We start from the raw sequence: 19,987 nt of genomic DNA on the forward strand, positions 1-19,987 counted from the left end.
ATAAATGGGCAAGAGACATGAATAGGCAATTTTCAGGTAAAGAAATCAAAAATATCAATAAGCACATGAGAAAGTGTTCTAAATCTCTAATAATTAGAGAAATGCAAATCAAAACAAATCTGAGGTATCACCTCACACCTAGCAGATTGGCTAAAATGAAAGAAGGGGAGAGTAATGAATGCTGGAGGGGATGTGGCAAAATTGGGACATTGATGCATTGCTGGTGGAGTTGTGAAATGATCCAACCATTCTGGCTGGCAATTTGGAACTATGCTCAAAGGGTTATAAAAGAATGCCTGCCCTTTGATCCAGCCATACCATTGTTGGGTTTGTACCCCAAAGAGATCATAGATAAACAGCTTTGTATGAAGTATTTATAGTTGCACTTTTTGTGGTGGCAAAAAACTGGAAAATGAGGGGATGTCCTTCAATTGGGGAATGGCTGAACAAATTGTGGTATATGCTGGTGATGGAATACTATTGTGCTCAAAGGAATAATAAACTGGAGGAGTTCCAGGTGAACTGGAAAGACCTCCAGGAACTGATGCAGAGCGAAAGGAGCAGAGCCAGAAGAACAGTACACAGAGACTGATATACTATGGTAAAATCGAATGTAATGGACTTCTGTACCAGCAGCAATGCAATGACACAGGACAGTTCTGAGGGATTTATGGTAAAGAACGCTGCCCACATCCAGAGGAAGGACTGCAGGAGAGGAAACATAGAAGATAAACAACTGCTTGAAAGCATGGGCTGAGGAGGACATGATTGAGGATGTGGACTCGAAACTACCACACCAATGCAACTATCAACAATTTGGAAATAGGTCTTGATCAAGGACACATGATAAAATCAGTGGAAATGTGCGTCGGCATGGTTGGGGGGAGAGCAGGGGATGAAGGGGAAAGTAGGAGCATGAATCATGTAACTATGTTAAAAACGAATATTAATAAATGTTTAAAAAAAGTTATTTACACTGACAAATTGGTAGGAAATATAATTCCCATTTCTCATAAACTTACACTTTACAAAGTACTTTCCTTGCAATTCAATTATGATTATTATTGCATTGTCTTTCAACAAAATGATAAGCAAGAAGATAGGTCATATTTGGAAAGAGGTAATAAAGATCTATAATTGAACATTTACATAAAATGCTTTGTAACAATATGTATCTCTCTACATATGGCATAATTAATCAAGTGCTTTCCTTACTAAAATTTTCCTTACTGAAAAAGCCTAAAAAGGTTTACAGAGGGACATGGGCAGGTAACAAACCCATGGGTATGAGTAGATAGGGATGAGTTATGATCAACATCACTGGATGGGTCAGTGAGATCATGGATCTAGAGCAAGATTTTCATATTATAGCAAATTGGCCAGAGGGATTCTTCATAGGTATTCGTAGAAAGGTACAGATGATATTGTTTTAAAAACTAGTTATGTTTTAATTCTATTCAACAACCATATATTTAGCACCTACTATGTGCAAGGTACTAACACCGATTAACATAGTTTCCATTTTGCAAATCATCCAAAACACTCAGGAAAGAATCCAGTGACATTATGATGAGGACCTGAAACAAGATGGTTTGAAGCTACGTATCACTAAAATCAAAAAAAGAAAATATATGCATGCACATGCCCATAGAGACAGAACAACAGAACTGCATGCTCTCGAAATGAACAAAAATACAAACTCAATGTAGAGTTTCTTGTATGGTACTGTGAAAGCTTGATGGATAGATGGACAAAAATTTGATTGAATTCTACCTTTTCACACAGAGAAAGGACAGTTCCAGCTTGGATTATTGCAACCTGTTCTTCATTTCTCAAATTCTAAAACACAAAAATGGGCAATCACATTTTACACTGGATTCCAGATCCATACGCACACAGTTATTGTTAAACAAGCAAAAAAGGATCTCATCAGGCTGCATCATGAAACATATTTCTCTAAGTATTTTAACAATTCAAAAACTAATTCAGAACAAATTGCTGAAATAGTAGTCCCAAAGTTTTGAATATTTACTTTGTGCTTATCAAGACTCTTACTTAATGAAGCCTCTCTCAAGGCAAATATATATGTTTAATATGTATTTAAAGTGCAAAACAACCAAAACATATACATAAGCAAAAGATATAGTATATTTTGGGACAGATTAGTGGAGCCCAGAAATTCTGTGATTCCTGGGTATTCATTTGTATTTCTAGTTTTCCTATTTCTTTTAAAAAACAAAAGAATGGCAAAGCTGAAACTTATCCTTCCTGAATTTAAGGATGAATGTTGTCATGGCAGGCTATTCAGAGACATGGCCATACAAAAGTCTTACATTGTGTATATTAAACTAGTTCTAATAGGAAAATAAACCACATCAGACACCCTGTTTAAAACAAGAATACAAAACCAAAAAGGGATCATTCATAGTTACCCCATTATCTCCAAGGATATCTAATCTCTTCATAAGATCAGAAATATTCACATCCTAGAAAAGATTTCCAACATACATATTTTGTGAGCTACATAGCATATATCAAGACTAAGTTTATGAGCCATATACTTTCACTTTTCAGTGGAACTCCCAAATGACAAAAAACAAGTCAATTAAGCTTTTATACATGTTATCATGCCTTAGAGATCCCTGCTTGTCGAAAATTTGATATTTACTTCCCCCCCCACAACATCAATCACTTTTTATTGCATGTGTTAGTTTAGATATTCCAATTAATGTTTGAATATGGTATATAGTTAAAAGCTCACAGGCATACATTAAAGAGATGAAAGGGAAATTCAGAGTCATTTAATACAACTCCACTTCATCTGACAAATAAAATATTTAGATGCAAAGAGGCAAAGGGATTTATTAAAGACCACATCAGTAGAGTTTTTGTACCCAACACTGTACCCTCTTCCGCATATCAAATGTAGGTTTAATCATACTTGTGTTTCCCTTTTAGATCATTCTGGAATGATATTGGGTTAGACAGTCCCCAAAGAGGGAAATCTCTCTACCAATGCCCATTGGCAACTGTTCTGCAATTCAGGGACATGGGACACTAAGAAGGTTAGGTGAGAATTTAAGTCCAAGTGGTTCAGGCTCTTGAGACTAGCTCTGTACTACAAATATCTAGAAGAAAACGTACTAAATGATTAAATTATTTCTAAGTCATATGGAGAATCCCAGCTGTATCCTTTATTTAAAAAAGTGAAATGCTATCATTCAAGAGAGTAAGAATGAATAGTCAATCCTATTATTAGAACAAAAATTTAGCATCACATAATAGCTGGAGACCAAGATGTTAAGTATATATAGTAGGAGGAAAAGAAAACCTTTCCTTGGTCCCTGGGATTTTATTTGCCAAGGTGAGCAACCAGGAGTAATGTGCATAGTATACCACTGGTTCATCCACACTGAATTGGTATCATAGAAGAGGTTCATAGGATTTCTAATTAGAAGAGACCACTTCACATGGGACAAGACAGCTAAGGCATGGATAATTTAAGATTTGCCAGGAGCGGAGGCATGTTTGAGAACTCCAAATCCACTGTTCTCTCCACTTCCCCAAACTAGCTGGATTATAAAAGTGAGAGGCACAAGTACATATGGGAAAAAATGATAGATAACTATTTTTTAACCCTTACCTTCTGTCTTTGAATCAGTACTGTATATTGGTTCCAAGGCAGAAAAGTGGTAAGGACTAGGCATTGGGGGTGAAGTGACTTGCCTGGGGTCTCACAATAAAGAAGTATCTGAGGCCACATTTGAACCCATTTCCAGATCTGCCTCTTTCTATCCACTGAAGTCACCTAGCTGCCCTGATACAAGTAACTTCTAATGTAATCCCTGTAGGATTGCATGTTGTCTTCTTGAAAGGCTGAAAATATCATTGTTATTCCAGCATATTAAAATGCACTTCAAATGTTGTTAAATAAGCTAAGTGCATTCTGTTTACATTGGTACCTACATTATAAAGGAAGCATGTAATGATAATAATAACAGTAACAACAGCTAGCATTAGATAACACTTTGAGGGCTGCAAAGCACTTTCCATTTGTTATCTCATTTGATTCTCACAACAACCCTATGAAGTAGGAGTCATCATCTCCTTTTCAGAGATGGAAACTAAGAATAAAAGATTTAGTGACTTGCCAAGAAAGACTTTGTTGGGAAGAGCTGCTCTGTCTAGAGAACCACTACACTGACATCAGAATCATGGCATCAACAAATATTGTAGCATTGGAGGAATGTAAGGTCTTTGGTAAGAGACTCTATACTTTTTTTTTCCTTATAAACGAAAATCAGAAAATTTAAAATGGGAAGGGAAGTTAGAAATCATCTAGTCCAGTCCTCTCACTTTACAAAGGAAGAAATTAAAATCTAAGGAGGGGCAGAACCTTGATTGTGACAACATTAAGGAAAAAAAGTGAGGGAGAAGAAATTTGAATCAGTACTTCCGACTCTTTCTGCTTTATCCCAAAATATAATTTAAGGACTATAACTTTTCCCATTAGAATCCTCCTAGGATCACTAATTCTCTTAAAACCTCAGAGAAGGACTTAATATTTTAACCAATCTCATTGCCTTCATACCATCAGATGAACCAAAAAAGTCACATCTACCTTTATTCCTTCTTGGTGACAGAACAGCTGAAGGGCACTTCCATTGTTTTCCGGGAAGGTGGTTATGTGAAGATTAAATGCCGGCGACCTTCGTTCTCTCTCCTGGGAAAAAGATTTTGTTTAAAAACAACTTTATTTGATTATGGATTGTTTTCCATTTTTTGACATTCACTTAAAATAAAAGCCATGAATTCTAGTCGGTGAAGAGTCTACCAAAAGCAAACACATTCATACTGTTGCATCCTTGTCCCTTAAAAACCATGGTGTTTTCATGCCTCTCCAATCCATTAAATGTTCTTTTGAAAATTTATTCACCTCTCAAGTGCCTCCAGTTTCACCCATTTAACTAGGAAGAAATAGTAATCATAATATTAAATACTAATCATTGATTAAATATTACTCATTGACACTTTAAAATTTGTTGTTATATTGTTTTTAATGTAAGGTCCTTATAGTCAGGGACTGTGTCTTATTTATCTTTGTACTTCTCCCAATGCCTGGTTCATTGCTCAATACATAGTAGGTGCTTTATAAATGGTTGATGAATGAATGGATGGATGATGAAAACATCAGGAAATACTACTCAGTTCACTTTCAATGACATTTTTAACCACACTGCCATAAATAAACCTGTTGCTAACAACACAATAGTGGCATAACTACATTTTGTTAAGTTTGGAAATTCAGAACTTATACCCCAAGAAGTGCTTTTCAATCCTACATACAAGTGGTGGAAGGTAAAAAAACAAAAATAAGCAAACAAAAGGCAGGATCAGATTAGAGCATTAGTTGTTGAGGTTAAATTATGCTATCTGATCACCTCAGGGAAAATACTTGGCACTTTGTATGACTGCATTTGATATCATCATCATAGGTGGATCTGAGGAATGTGATATTAAAGTCAGCATCAACAAAGACAAGTTTTTAAAGTCGCCTTGAAAACAAGTGTTGATTAATGGAAGAATAATATTCTAATGTTAGAATTATTGCTTTTGTCCTCTACATTCGAATCAAGAAATCAGTGGAAAACCTTCAGAAATCTGGCAAATGAATAAATTTATCCAGAACAAATCATACATTTGGAGGTGAAGTTCAAAAACCTGTGATAGCTTAGAAAGAAGCATCATTATTTCATTTTAAAGAAGTCCAAAATGGATCAATCTGAAGTTTAACATCTAACTAAGAGGGGACAAGGAATGTCCCTGTTACCATGAAGAACAAAGACTTTTGACTCTTCCATTCTCATCTGACATCCCACTGAAATGATCAACTATAGAGAAAAACAGTATGACAAAAGAATGAACACATTTTGTACAAACAAACTTAAAAAGTAATTTGGACCAGCTTCCAAAAACTTTAAAAGACAGAAGGGAAAGATAAAAACCTGGATACTCATAGGTTTTATAACCATAGTTATTGAGGTGTATTTTTTAAGCTTGGGAAATAATCTCCAAGTATACCTTTTTATGAATAGTTGCTTAGCAATTGTACAAGTATTAAATGTTATCCTGTTTTGATTTTTCAGTGGAGGTTTTCTTAAATTAAGTGCATAATTTAATCTATGTCCAAAGTAGCCAAGTGACACATTAAAATTTGATACTCAGCAATAAGATTGGGACACATTCCATGGCCACAAAAAATAAAAGATGTTAAAGGATAGAAAAAACCATAATTGCAACAGGAATCAAAGCTATAGAGTGGAAGCAGGAAGAATGATAAGATGACAACCACTAATATGGTAGACAATAGATAGAAAGGAAGGGTTTGATTGAAAGATGTTAGAGAAGAGTCCATGAGACAGCATCACTATGAGTATTTTAGAAAATATGCAGACATATAGAAATGGTACTAGAGATGAAATGGTGTTTTCAGAGAGAAAAAAGGGATCATTCCAGCTAATTTTCGTGAGCATCGATGAAAGCTGGTGAACATGAATGTGCCAATGTACCACAAAGCAACACAGCCTGAGGGAACATCCAGATAGAATTCAACAGAAAGGGCACTTATTGCACTGGATAAAACAAACATTGTTTCTCAAGGCTGTTGGGAAAATCTAGGAGAAACATGGCTTCCATGCTTAAGTATTCTGCACATTCCATCCCTCTCCACTTGTATGAGCACGTGTGTAGCTTTGGATGTAACCAACAATTTTTAATCCATCAAGGTCCCTATTTGCTTGACTAAAGCAGCAGCAATTTGGAAGAACTAACTATGCAAATCAGCCCTTTTTAATGCATCTCTACTTACCTTGCATTAGTGATGACAAAAAGAAAACTGGCTGTAATTGATATTAAACACAGTATAGATTCAGGTGCTGGCTGGTGTCATAGTCTAACACTGCAAAATGTGATATTCGCTGCATGCAAGATCACTTCCAAAAGTGTGTTATTAATTGAAAAAGTAGTACTCTCCAACTCTGTAGTTTGCATACCAGGTGATCATACATGCAGGAAAGGAGTAGTTATGGAAATGAAACACAAATAAAAAAGGCAAAATATTGCAAAAACAAATTATTTTATTAAGTGCAAAACAAGCTATACGCAATAAATAGATTAGCTCTTTTACATCCTCAGATACTTCTATGAGCATTCTCTCCAAAACATATTAAGGCAGTGAAATTATTCTGAACATACAGAGGAAAGAAAAAAAAGTATACCATTTCCCCTTTACACATGCTTTAGACAGCAGAGAATTTTACATGAATTTCAGTTTGGGTTCAAACAGAATTTCTGCTCCGTTTGAGAGTTTACAACAGATAGAATCTCTTACTTCCAGTTCTAGTACTCTGAATTCTAACAGCTCATTCTGGTCTTTTGCATCCTGCATCTCATTCTTCAGCTGACTCGTCTCCATTTCCATCCTGTAAATCTGAAGGAAAATATGAGATGTTAGTTTTAATGAGCATCACGGTCAGTGAAGCACACTGAGTATCTTCTCCCTTGAGATCCATTGAAAGCCCGAGGTAATAATAATTGCTGATAAAATGGGTCCAGGCCACAGATGGGAAGCATTAGTTAGTTCACTACCTTTGTTAAGTTGGGAAATTGGAGATGTAGAGAATCAAATAAGGCAGAAAAGGAAAGTCAACATAACTGAGATGGAAAGCTCCAAGATAAACCATAGGAGTTTAGGGATTCTTCAAGCTTTGATGAGGGAAATTATTGCCACTAAGAAAGCTCAAATGTGCTTCTGCCTAATTTGTGGAAAATAATGTTCGTGTGTATGCGCAAGAAGAGAAGGTAGTATATAGGGAGAGCAACTCACACTGGTTGGACCATAGGATCCAGCCCGAGAAACACCTTTTGGTACAAAGAATACTGAATTTGGAGTCTGGTGACTTGGTTTCAAATCCCATCTCTGTCACTGTTATCTGTTTTGTTTTGGACAAGTCATTGACTTTTGGGGCCATAATTTCATCATTTGTGACATGACGGGGTTAGACTATATAACTTTCCAAATTAAAATGTAAAAAATCTACAATCTTATAATCATCTAAGTCAAAACCCTCAATATAGGGGGCAGCTGGGTAGCTCAGTGGATTGAGAGCCAGACCTAGAGATGGGAGGTCCTAGGTTCAAATCTGGTCTCAGACACTTCCCAGCTGTGTGATCCTGGGCAAGTCACTTGACCCCCATTGCCCACCCTTACCACTCTTCTGCCTTGGAGCCAATGCTCAGTATTGACTCCAAGACGGAAGGTAAGGGTTTTAAAAAAAACCCTCAATATATGCTGAAGAGAAGGAAATAATAAAAAGGAATTAACATTCATCTAATACCTACTATGTGCCAGGGACTTTGTTAAGCAGTTCATAAATATTGTCTCATTTTATCTTCAAAATAAAACTGGGATAAAGGAGTATATTATTATTATTATTATTATTATTATTATTATTATTATTCCCTTATGCCATGTTTTAACCTTTTACCAATGAAAGCAGATGAATAGTTGGTAAAGCCTGTAACTGAAATAGATTTTCCCCTCTATTAGTTTTGAGTAGGATGTGTTCAAAACTATATACTCAAAGACCAACTTACTTAATTCCTAGCTTTCTTTTTTGTTTTATTTATGACTCGTTTTATAATCTGGAATTAAAAAGATGAAGACATTACTATGTGTCCATTGGCCAGGGACTTGTCTAAATGTAGTAAGTCTCATCACCAGAGGGTTGGGCACTTAATGATGACTTTGGCAGGGGAATAGGATGGGGGTAACAACTATTCAAAAATGCTTTTTACTCCAGAGGATCTGAGAATTGTGGTAGTAGAGAAAACACAACAAAATGAAGCCACTGAAATAGAAGCACCCACATATCTACATAAATACAGGAAGATTTGTTATAAATCCTTCATCCTCAATGAAAACCATCTTTTAAAAAATTATTAAATTTCCAAATCATCTTTTCTCTGTATCCTTTAGGGAATCCTAGTCATGTTCATTGTGGCTCTAATTGAGCATCCTGGTTTATTTATGAGATTAAACACTACTCTGTAAAAAGTTGCAAGGTCGTGTTATTTCATATGTGGCATAAAGACTAAAGCTTTCTTTTCTAAAACTTAAGCGATTACCCAAAAATAAGTTAGGAAGGGGCAGCTAGGTGTTTCAGTGGAGAGAGAGCCAGGCCTAGAGATGGGAAGTCTTGGGTTCAATTTGACCCCATCCATTTCCAATTTAAGTCAAGCCTCTTAGTCTTCATTGTCTAGCCCTTATTACTCTTCTTTCTGCCCTAGAACCAATACTTAGTATTGATTATAAGATGGAAAGTAAGGGTTTTTTTAAAGAGTAAATTATAAGCTATAGATACTATATGCTTCTTCAAGGACATTATTGATCTGTATTAAATAGGGTCACCTCAAACAGCTTCTCCACTTCACTCCTTTTCTCACTTCAGGCCACTCCAGAGAAAACTGAGTTTGCCATTTGCAGAAAAAAAATTATTTTTCATCAGTTTAAGGGAGGAAGAAAATACATTTTCAGATGTAGAATGAAGGAGTTGAACTAGAAGATTTTAAGGCAATCCACATCCCTCTCTAAATTGTATCTTTTGCTGGCCTCAATTTCATCCCTGCTTTCTCTATGATTGTAGAACCACAGACCTTCTGAGGTTCACTTAACAACATGTATCTGAATGAAAATCTCTATTACATCATCCCCTACAGGTGACCAATCAGATTATTGGTCTGAGATGATCTTTGATAACATTTGATCAATAACTATGATTCACTGAAGATCCTCAGGCATGGGGTAGCTCCCAAGCCAACACCTTCCAGTTTGGGAAAGTTCTAATTGTTAGAAAAGTTTTCTGTAATTTAAAAGTAAACTCTTCTTTTCTGTAACTTTAATTCATAGTGTCTACTTCTGCCTTCTGGGGTCAAGCAGAATAAGCTTAAATTTTCTCTCATAGTCTTTCACATACTTTAAGACTGATCTATCTTGTTCCCTCTGAGTCTTCTCTTCTCTGTGCTAAACATTTCCATGTTCCTTCAAATGACTGACATACAATGCACATTTTAGTCCCCTTTCAGTCCCCAATTTCACCTGGCTGTTTGCACTCTTTTGGAGGCATTCCAGTTCATCAACAGCTTAAGTATAATTGAGGGGGAAATCATTCCTAAGGAGTAACCAATGATAACTGTAGGACTTAGCATAGTGACAGGCACAGAGTAAGTGTTTAGTAAATGTGAGTTGACTAGGAGCAGAGTTAGCAACAATCTGCCAGATTAAAGAACAAAGAAGGAGCTAAGCAGGCTGGGGGTCTTTGGCTTTGATGTTGTTTGTTTTTAAACCCTTATCTTCTGTTTTAGAATCTGTACTAATCATGACCTCCCATCTCCTCCCAGCTCTCTCCACTGAGCCACCTAGCTGCCCCTGGCTGAGGGTCTTTGGAAAGGAAGACAGGCATAAGTTTATAAACCTGTAGAATTTAGATCTTAGAGATACCATCCTGGTCACCTAACTCTACCCATCATTTTAGAAATGAGGAAACTGTGATCCATAGAGAGGAAATGAATTGACCAACTAGAATAAGGAGCAGAGCCAGAAAACAGCAAGCAGGTATTTTGAATCCCAGCTCAGTACTCCTTTCCCAACTGTAGAATTATGCCCAAGGATTCCTTCCCTCCCTTGCATTTCTCTATACTTCTGTTGTGTTTCCTTAGTTACTATAGATCAGAAATAAACCATTTATAAATAATAGAGCTGATTCAATGGACTTAGGATTCTGAAAATATACCTTTTCTAATAAATCTTGGTTTGTCCTGATTAGCAGTTGCTTTTCTTCAACCCATTTTGAATCCTAAAAGGGAAAAATGATTAAATATATTCACACTTGTTTAAACAAACTATTGAAATGTCATTATATTTTCCAGGGAGAACAGTAAAAGACAATAGGACATAATAGTTTCTGAGATAGCCTCAGTGTAGGGAAGAGTAAAGTTCAAGTGTTAATTCTGATGTAATGATTATGTAACTATGGGCAAGACCACTTAACGTCTCAATGCACCAGAAACATTTTTAAGACAAGAAGTAACAGAGGAGGTGCTAACCTGCTTTTGTAAAGGGAGTTTCCTCTTTCAGGGGTCTATACAATAATGAAATCAAATGTATGCACCAAAATACAAACTGATAAATAGAAGAGCAACTAAAGGGGGTTCAAGTCCCCAAAGTCCTATATAAAGGAAAGTCTACTTTGATGGCCTTTCTTTCCTCTCTTTGCTCATCTCGTAGCTTTGGCACATCTATGATCCAACAGTGTAGGCACTCACTCTTTTGCATATATAAATTGCCACCCATTCATATCTTCTGTCTCATAAGATTATGATCTACAGCCTTTCACTGAAGAACTATCCCAGCTGTGTGAAAGCCTTCTGGCTCACAAACAGCACTCACACTGTCCTTCTAGCATCCCTCATTCTTGCCTTATGACTGGCTCACTACCTTTCCTGTTAAACACTTGTGATTTGTTTTTTCAACCAGTTTGGGTTCCAATAAGCTGTCAGATTATCTAGCCTTCCATCTTGTTCTTAGAACTATATGAGAATTTTTTTTTCAAATTCTTTGCTTTAAAAAATTACACTGCACAAATGCACAGTACCTTTACCATGGTTTGGCCCAGACTATCACTAGACTTTCTCTCAAATGATTTAGAAAGGGGACAAGTTGCAGGTAAATTTGAGCAGGGATTTGGAGTGAGAGGATTAAAAACGGCAAGAACTATGGAAGATAGATGATGATTAGAAGATGGCAAATATGGATAAAGGATGAATTAAAATCTTGGATCACTCATTAGTTGTCCCAGTTTATCCAGACTTGCCTCTTATTCCCTAGTTGCCTACAGCCTATTACAACAAAATCTTTTACCTGAGAACTGAGATTACATTTCCTCTTATCCTACATTTTTCCAAAGGAAAAAAATACTTACCCGACCAATGTCCTATTCCCTCAGGATCCTTTTTTCGTTTAGGTGAAAACTGGATATTAATCCCTACCCATTTCTTGACACATCTCTGATAGCCTGTGTTTTAAAGGTGATCTTTAGGAATAAGCTTTGATCAAAAGCAATAATTTTCAAGATAGCAATTTGAGATATCACATCTGGCCATAGGATGAGCTCTGGAGCACAACCCAACTATCATAGTTCTTAAAATTATTCCACATATTTAGACAGCTATTTATCAAGGATTTGATCAGATAATTGCTATGATCCCTTCCAATTTTCAAATTCTGTGTGATTCTGTATATTAAACTATCAATATCAAACTGCATCAGTGATATTATTCTATCAGGAAGTTATGAGTATTTTTTAGACATAAGAGAAAAATAAAAACAGAGAAAACACACAAACACACACATACACAAATTTTACCTGTCCTTTTTCAATTAATGACTTCTCCAAATCTTCGATTTTGGCTTGGCACCTAATTAGATCAGCTTGTAGCTGCTCACGAGTCTGGAGTAATGAAAGAGATCATGAGTAATTCTATTAACATGAAACAAAGTAAAGTAGGAAGACTGCATACAAAAATAAGAATGCTGTGATGGTTTTTCTAAATGTAGTTATGACTTTAAAAATATTGTTACAAATCGATTCATTAATAGGCTATGTTTATATCTTTGCCAGTATTTAACATTTCCTTTTGTCCTCCATTCTGAATCACTCAACTAAGAGAGTGAAGTTCACATCTTAGGGCATAAAAGAAACCAAATAATTCTTACAAATGAGTGTCATACTTTTGTACTCCCACAATGATGATTAAAGTTCAAATGGTGCTCTTTAATGCCTCCTGGCTCATTTTCTTTTCTGTTTGTTATATATCTATTATTCATCTTCACACATATGTAAGATCATTTTGCTGTGCATTTTTAAATAGCCTCCCACCTGTGGGTCCCCTCATTCTGACAATAACATTTCACCCCTATCTTGAAGGGTGGCTCAAGTCCTTCGCTGAAGTTCCTAGCACGGCTCCATATTCCTACACACATACACACCCACGATAAACCCTCTCTTCTCTCATCCTTGTTCATCCTCCCTTGATGTATATTTTTCTTCTCCTTTTAGAATGTAAACTCTGAGCACAGGGGCACGTATTTAGATTCCTAGGACTTAGCACAGTTTTAGAAAGCACTTAATAATGAGTCTCTATTTAACTTTCAACTTTCTGCTGGGGGTTAATCTCTATGTAGGATGATGGTGACTAATTAACAGAATGTATATGAAATCTGTTCAATCATCTGGTGAAAGCACCCCTTAAATGCACTAATCTTGGAATACTTTAAATGAGAAATGTCTGTTAGTGTCTTCCTCCTGTTACGCTACAAGTTCTATGAGGGCAGAACTGTCCCAAACTTATCAGGAATATTGTAAAAGAGATTCCTAGTCTCATACAGGCTAGACTTGATGATGTTTGGAGGTCTCTATGCTATGAAAATCTTCACATATACTTGATTGAATGAAGCCTGGATTTTCAAGTCATATTAATAAAGACTTCTCTATCGAACCATATGAAAATGGAAAGAGTTCAATATGAATCAGATCCATCTCAAACTCCATTAGAAGAGATTTCATGACCAAGGGGGCAAAATCTTTAAATATATAAGGCTGTGACATAGCAAAGTTTCACATGGCAATGTTAGCCAAAGGCTTACAGGTACATTAAATATGGTTAAAGAACACATGATCTTAAGCAGGAAGAAAATTACCAGTCAGCCTATATATAGATGAATAATTCTTTTCAATTTTTGCCAATTCCAAATGCTTTTTTGCTTTTTAGCTTAAACACCCATGGGCATGGAGACTTTAATTCTATTCTTGACTCTATGGCTTTTGGACACATCACAAACTCTCAGCTTCAATTACCTCATCTCGAAAATGGAGAGGATGCTATCTGCAATATTTATGTACTAAAGACATTTCCAGAAATATGTTTTGTAAAAAAAAGTAAAGTATTACTTTGAAGCATCCCAGATCCTTCATGAAGATAATTCATTAATTACTAGACCATAAATTCCATTAAGAAAGGGACTGCCTCGATGTTGAACTTGGATTCAGGACAACCAAAATTGAAATCCTGCTTAGGACACTTAGTAGTTCTGTGGCCATATGACACTCCCATCCCCCAAAAGTCACTTAAGTTCTCTGAACCTCAGTCTTATTATATAAAAAATGGGGAAAATAATAATAGCTAACATTCATGTGTTTTAAGTTTTCATGAAGCACACTGTATACAACAGAGTTGTAAGAGTCAAATGACTTGTTTTAAATGATTTGCAGACTTTAAGTAGCTATTAAATACCAGATATTATCACTATTATCATAATCTTTTCATCTCATGACTTCTCCTTATTCTTTATAAAATAGGTATATGATAATGATAACAACAACTAACATATATATATATGGCTATGTGCCAGTCACCAAGTTAAGCATTTAACAGATATTATCTCATTTGAACTTCACAACAACTCTAGCATGCGCAGACTATTATTATCTCCATTTTACAGCTGAGAAAACTGAATCAAACAGAAGCTAAGTAACTTTCCTAAGTCATACAGCTATTAAGTGGCTGAGGCAGGATTTGAATTCAGGATGCACTCTATCCATTGATCAAACTTGGTTTTGGGGAAAAAAATACATCTACATTTTCACTAACCTCTAACTGAAATTCAACATTTTTTCAATTATCTTACAAGAGTTCCACAGACTTCCAAAGGGGTCTATTACACATAAGGAATTGTGGTCTGGGTGATCTCTATGTCTTTGGCAGTCTGCTGTATGCAGATTTGGAAAGCCAAGTAATTATTAAAGGCTCCACATTAAAAGGAATGCTGATAAATTAGAATATGTCCAGATAAGGTTCAAGAGGATGAAGAAGGATATGAAAAACAGGGCATATGAAGAACTGAGGCAATTTGTTCTATAAGAAAAAAAGTGTTTGGGGGACATGTGATATCTGATGGCACCTCAGATATATGAAGGATCCATTGGAGGGAGTAGACTTGATTTTGGTTGTTTTTGAGAATAGACCTGGGATTGATGGATGGAAGTGACTTGGAGATTAAGTGGGTACCAATATCAAGAAGAACTTTCAACAATTATACTTAATCATTATTGAAATGAAATGAATCATTGAATAACAGAATGTGCTATGTAGCCAAATCCCATGACTTAAGACACTCAATCAGAGGGTCAATGAACATCTTTCAAGAATATTATAGAAAGCGTTTTTAAATTGGATAGTTTAGACTAGATGTGCTGTAATGTCCCTTTCAACACTAAGATTTCACTTTATTTTCATGTGACCAGGTTTTTTTTTCAATTCTGGACCTTGTTTTTTAACAAATAAACATCATGTGGGGATTCCCACATATAATAAGCATCTAAAAGATCAATTTTTATTTGCCAGTTAGATCCATATAGATTATTTTGTTACTCTCTCTGGTAGGGACATTTTTCAATCTGTTCTGTATATTCTCAATTATTTCTTGGTTAAGTGATGATAGTAAAAAAACAATAGCTAGCATTTATACAATGCTTTAAGATTTGCAAAGCACTTGAGATGAATTATAGGTTAAAGTCTATCTTGTGAAATGGGTCTTCTGGTAGAAGGAATACTAGTTCTGAAGTTTAAATACCTAATGCTGAATACAACATCAATTGCTTTTACAGATCAAGATCTCTTTCAAGTCACTTATCCCTGGACTTTAGTTTCTTCATCTGTAAAATGAGATGATCTTTAAGGGACCCCAGTTTTAAAATGCTAAAACCTTTCATGTCTTCTTTCTAACCACCATCCCAGATAATGAAGTTGTTAGAATTTAAATTCCATTAGAACTGGGTCTATGTTTTATTTAAACGTTACCACCACCCATAATTCAACACAATGCTTTGCACCAAATGTTTTTTTTCAAATACTTGTTGAGTGACTATTGAAAGCCACTGATGGCAGGGCATCCTCCTCATCCCAAATCCCTATTTGCCTTCATGTATTTATTCATGATCCAGCTGTCACAAAACATTTCTCACTTACCCTGGCTTCTCTCTCTGCATCCAGTGTTCCACCCACTTGTTCTTGAAGCAGAGCATAGGCTCTCTGCAAAGCTTGGTATTCTCTAGTCAGCTGACAAAATCTTAAGTCTGCTTCTTCTCTTGTTGTTGTCTTAAAATAAAATAAAAAGGGAAAGGAGGAGGAAAGTGTTATTTGATATTAATGTCTCAGATATGACTCAACAACAACAATAATAATAATAATTGTGGTTGTTGTTATTAAGCTCATAACTCTTTTGTGGATAATGGACTCTCAAATCTTTAAAGCACTGGAGAATGATGAATTATTACTATTTGTCAATGATTGTAGTTATTGTGTCAGAATTGGGGAAGGAGGTGATTATTTTAATGTTAAATACCAAAATAAAAGTGAAAACTGAAAATGAAGAGGAAAATTCAATTTGATCTCCTATAGCTTCTAAAAATTTTGGAAATAAATGTAATTCATGAATCATAAGTCAAAGATATTCCTTTATATTTTCTTTTATAAAGACTAGTCTCTCTATCTCATCCAGGCTAGAAATTAAGTTGATGGTCCTGGGGTCCAGTGATGCTGCTGATCAGCATGAAAGCTTTAACTTGTTACGTCTTTCTGACCTGCACTAGTTCACCCCTCTTTAGGCAGCCTGGCAGATATATATCATAACTGATATTATATTATGTAATGTTATATTCAGTATTATATATTATCGTTATGTTGTATTAATTTTTTTAGACCCTTAACTTCGGTGTATTGTCTTCGGTGGAAGAGTGGTAAGGGTAGGCAATGGGGGTCAAGTGACTTGCCCAGGGTCACACAGCTGGGAAGTGGCTGAGGCCAGGTTTGAACCTAGGACCTCCTGTCTCTAGGCCTGACTCTCACTCCACTGAGCTACCCAGCTGCCCCCTGTTGTATTAATTATACATATTATGATGTTCTATTAGATTATATTTACATCATATTATACTATAAAATATATTAGATATTATATTATATCATATGATATTATATCATATTAAAAAGTGTAAGGGTTATAACATTCATTCCCAGGGATGAAACTGATCCTAGACTAAATGTGGACTACATCTCAGAATTCCCAAAACAGCCTTAGCCTCCTCAACAGCATATATTATTGGCATAAGCTACTACACCAAAATAAATATTCTACACTCTCCAGACATTGCCCTCACTGCAAAAATGATCTGGGTTCTTTAATAGTCCACAATATGGAAATGCTTTATTTTTAAAGTATTAAGTGTTTGGTGTTTTTTTAAATCATCCTCAATAAGCAATGAGAATTTTTCAATAAAGTAAATTGGAAGCTAGCTGTTGCATATTTATTTCAGCAGTAAATGACATCTTCTTTGCAATGCCAACAATAAGAAATGGGAATGAGTCATTCCTCTGCTTGAATAGCATGAATGGGGAGAGGGAGAGAGAGGGGGGTGGATAGGGGGGAAATGGACACAGAGAGAGAGAGAGAGAGAGAGAGAGAGAGAGAGAGAGAGAGAGAGAGAGAGAGAGAAAGAGAGAGAGAGAGAGAGAGAGAGAGAGAGAGAGAGAGAGAGAGAGAGAGAGAAGAGACAGAGATTGAGAATGCTTACATCATCCAAATCTTCTTCTGGTGTTGCTGGGGTCCTATCTGTCCTGTCTGTATTATAGGAGGTTTCAGATAATGTTTCTGAGTCAATAGATTCTTCATCAAATCCAAAAAATGTCTCCACAACATGCTTCTGCAAAATAAAAATTTTACTTCATTATTACAAAGCATTGCACATAAGAGAGGTGGCAAAGATTAGCAGCGCTGGCTTGAGAATCATAAAGCAGGGGTTCAAATGTCATCTCAGACATGGATAAGCTAAAGGATATTGCATATCGCAACGAGGTGCCTTTTGCAAATCTTAAAGTATTATATAAAAGTTTAGCATGCTGGCATTGAGAAAGCTGGCTTGAAATTCTGAAGATCTGTATTCAAGGCTCACCTCCAACACAGGCTGAGTGCATTAGAGAAGGTGCTCACTTTCTCTGAGTTATATCACCAAAGATTTCCTAACACTAAAGCAATCCCAAGCCCAAATGTCTATCTATTTTATCATAAAAGGTCACCGAACACTATGAAGATTTCACTGTAGGATCTAAGGCTGTGATCTCAAGCACTTTAAAAACTAGGTAGGTTCCCTCTTATTTGAAACATTATCTCACTTGATCTTCACAAGGACCTGAAGAGGTAAGTGCAATTAGTAGTATTCCCATTTTATACATGAGGAAACTAAGGCACACAAAGGTTAAGTGACTTTCTGAATTCCTATAACTAATAAGTTATTTGAAGTTAGATTTGAATTCAGGTCTTTTTGATCCCAGGCTCAGTGGACTACTTAGCTGCTGTCTGTATGCAATATTTTTCCTGTTTTCTGACAAGAAAATTTCCAATGTTGAAAAAAAAAAGTTGTTTTAGTTTGCTGAACACATTCTAGTTATCCAATCTCCTCATCTGATTGCTAACCTATCAATGATCCTTCCAGGTCCTGCCATGCCTCTGGTCAACCTTTCTACAGCCTTTCTAGTTGCCTGAGTGTTAGATAGAGAAGATCCTCATTCAAATCCTGCCTCAGACACTTGTTCACTAGGCAAGTCACTTTATCTTTCTGAGTCTCAGATCCCTCATCAGCAAAATGGAGATAATAATAGCAATTGCCTCTCAGGAGTTTAGGGAGGCTCAAACAAGATGATCTATTTAGTGAGTCTGCAAAATTTTAAACATTATATAAATACTGTTAGTATTATTATTAAAACACTTTTGAGACCTCTTGTAGCAATATTTCAAGGCTCTATGACACTTATACTTTCCAACCATTTTACATGTTAGAAGATAGCCTGATGGCTGGCCGAATACAAAGAAAAGCATTTAGATCTAGCGATACTCCCCCCCTCATCCAACAAAAAGTGCATTTCGTCAATGATATTAATGACAAGCATTATTAGCCTGATTTACAGACAATTAAGACATGAGATTTAAGTGACTTCCTCAAAGTCTAAACTATTCAGAAAGTTTGATATAAAGATGCTTTCAGGTAGCTGCTAAGTTCTCAAAGATTATTTTCTTCTGTCTCCAGCTTCATTTAAATCTTCGGTGATTTAAGTACAAGTGACAGAAAGATAAATATTTGATGAATAACATTCATGAAATCACAGAATTTGAATTGGAAGGAACCTCAGAGATCTACTTCTTCCAGAACATGCTGTTCCAGACAAGTAGCCGTCCAGTGTCTGGGTTCTCAGTTCAAATCCTCCTTCTGATGTTTATGTATGTGTGACTTAGACAAATCACTCAATGTCCCTGAACCATAACTTTCTTCTCTGAAAAAACGAAGAGTTTGGACTAGATGGATCAGTTCCTGATGCAACTATGATTGATTGTGACTTTGTCCTATGATATCATGATGAGTGATATCCAGGTTTAAGGATAAGGCTTTTTAAACCTCCTCTGCCATCATCTTTTCTCATTCAGCTTTCTAAATTCCTCGAGTACATCTGACTATCCTTCTAAGTCAATATCTTTTTTATCTCCTTTAAAATCCTCTTCAGCATTCTCAATCTCACTCCTCCTTCCAAGAGGTCCATCTTGAACCATCTGATGTCCCCCCATACCACAAGAAAATAGATCCTTTCTTTTCAAGGACTCTGCATTTCCATCCTTTGTCTTTTGAATTCAAGAATGAAATCCAATATTAGGTTTCATATGGTACGTAGCATTTGCCTAGAATGGAAATGTTTGATAAATAAATTCTGAGTCACGTATAATTCTTTGGAAACATGATTGACTATTCTACAACTCAGGGGGGAAGCT

The 19,987-nt window shown here is 35.9% G+C and overlaps 1 protein-coding gene across 2 annotated transcripts in view; it reads right to left on the minus strand.

Moving 5' to 3' along the window:
• Positions 1 to 7,315: 7,315 nt before the first annotated feature.
• Positions 7,316 to 19,987, minus strand: part of JAKMIP1 (janus kinase and microtubule interacting protein 1) — a 67,272-nt gene continuing 54,600 nt past the window's right edge. For both annotated transcript variants that reach the window (XM_044680164.1, XM_044680163.1), the window contains 5 exons: positions 17,745 to 17,873; positions 16,144 to 16,272; positions 12,483 to 12,566; positions 10,851 to 10,913; positions 7,316 to 7,489 (listed from right to left, as the gene is read on the minus strand). In XM_044680164.1, coding sequence (XP_044536099.1) covers positions 7,316 to 7,489; positions 10,851 to 10,913; positions 12,483 to 12,566; positions 16,144 to 16,272; positions 17,745 to 17,873 — 579 coding nt within the window. The remainder of the gene's footprint in view (positions 7,490 to 10,850; positions 10,914 to 12,482; positions 12,567 to 16,143; positions 16,273 to 17,744; positions 17,874 to 19,987) is intronic.

Source organism: Gracilinanus agilis, chromosome 6, assembly GCF_016433145.1.
Source record: "Gracilinanus agilis isolate LMUSP501 chromosome 6, AgileGrace, whole genome shotgun sequence".
Taxonomy (NCBI): domain Eukaryota; kingdom Metazoa; phylum Chordata; class Mammalia; order Didelphimorphia; family Didelphidae; genus Gracilinanus; species Gracilinanus agilis.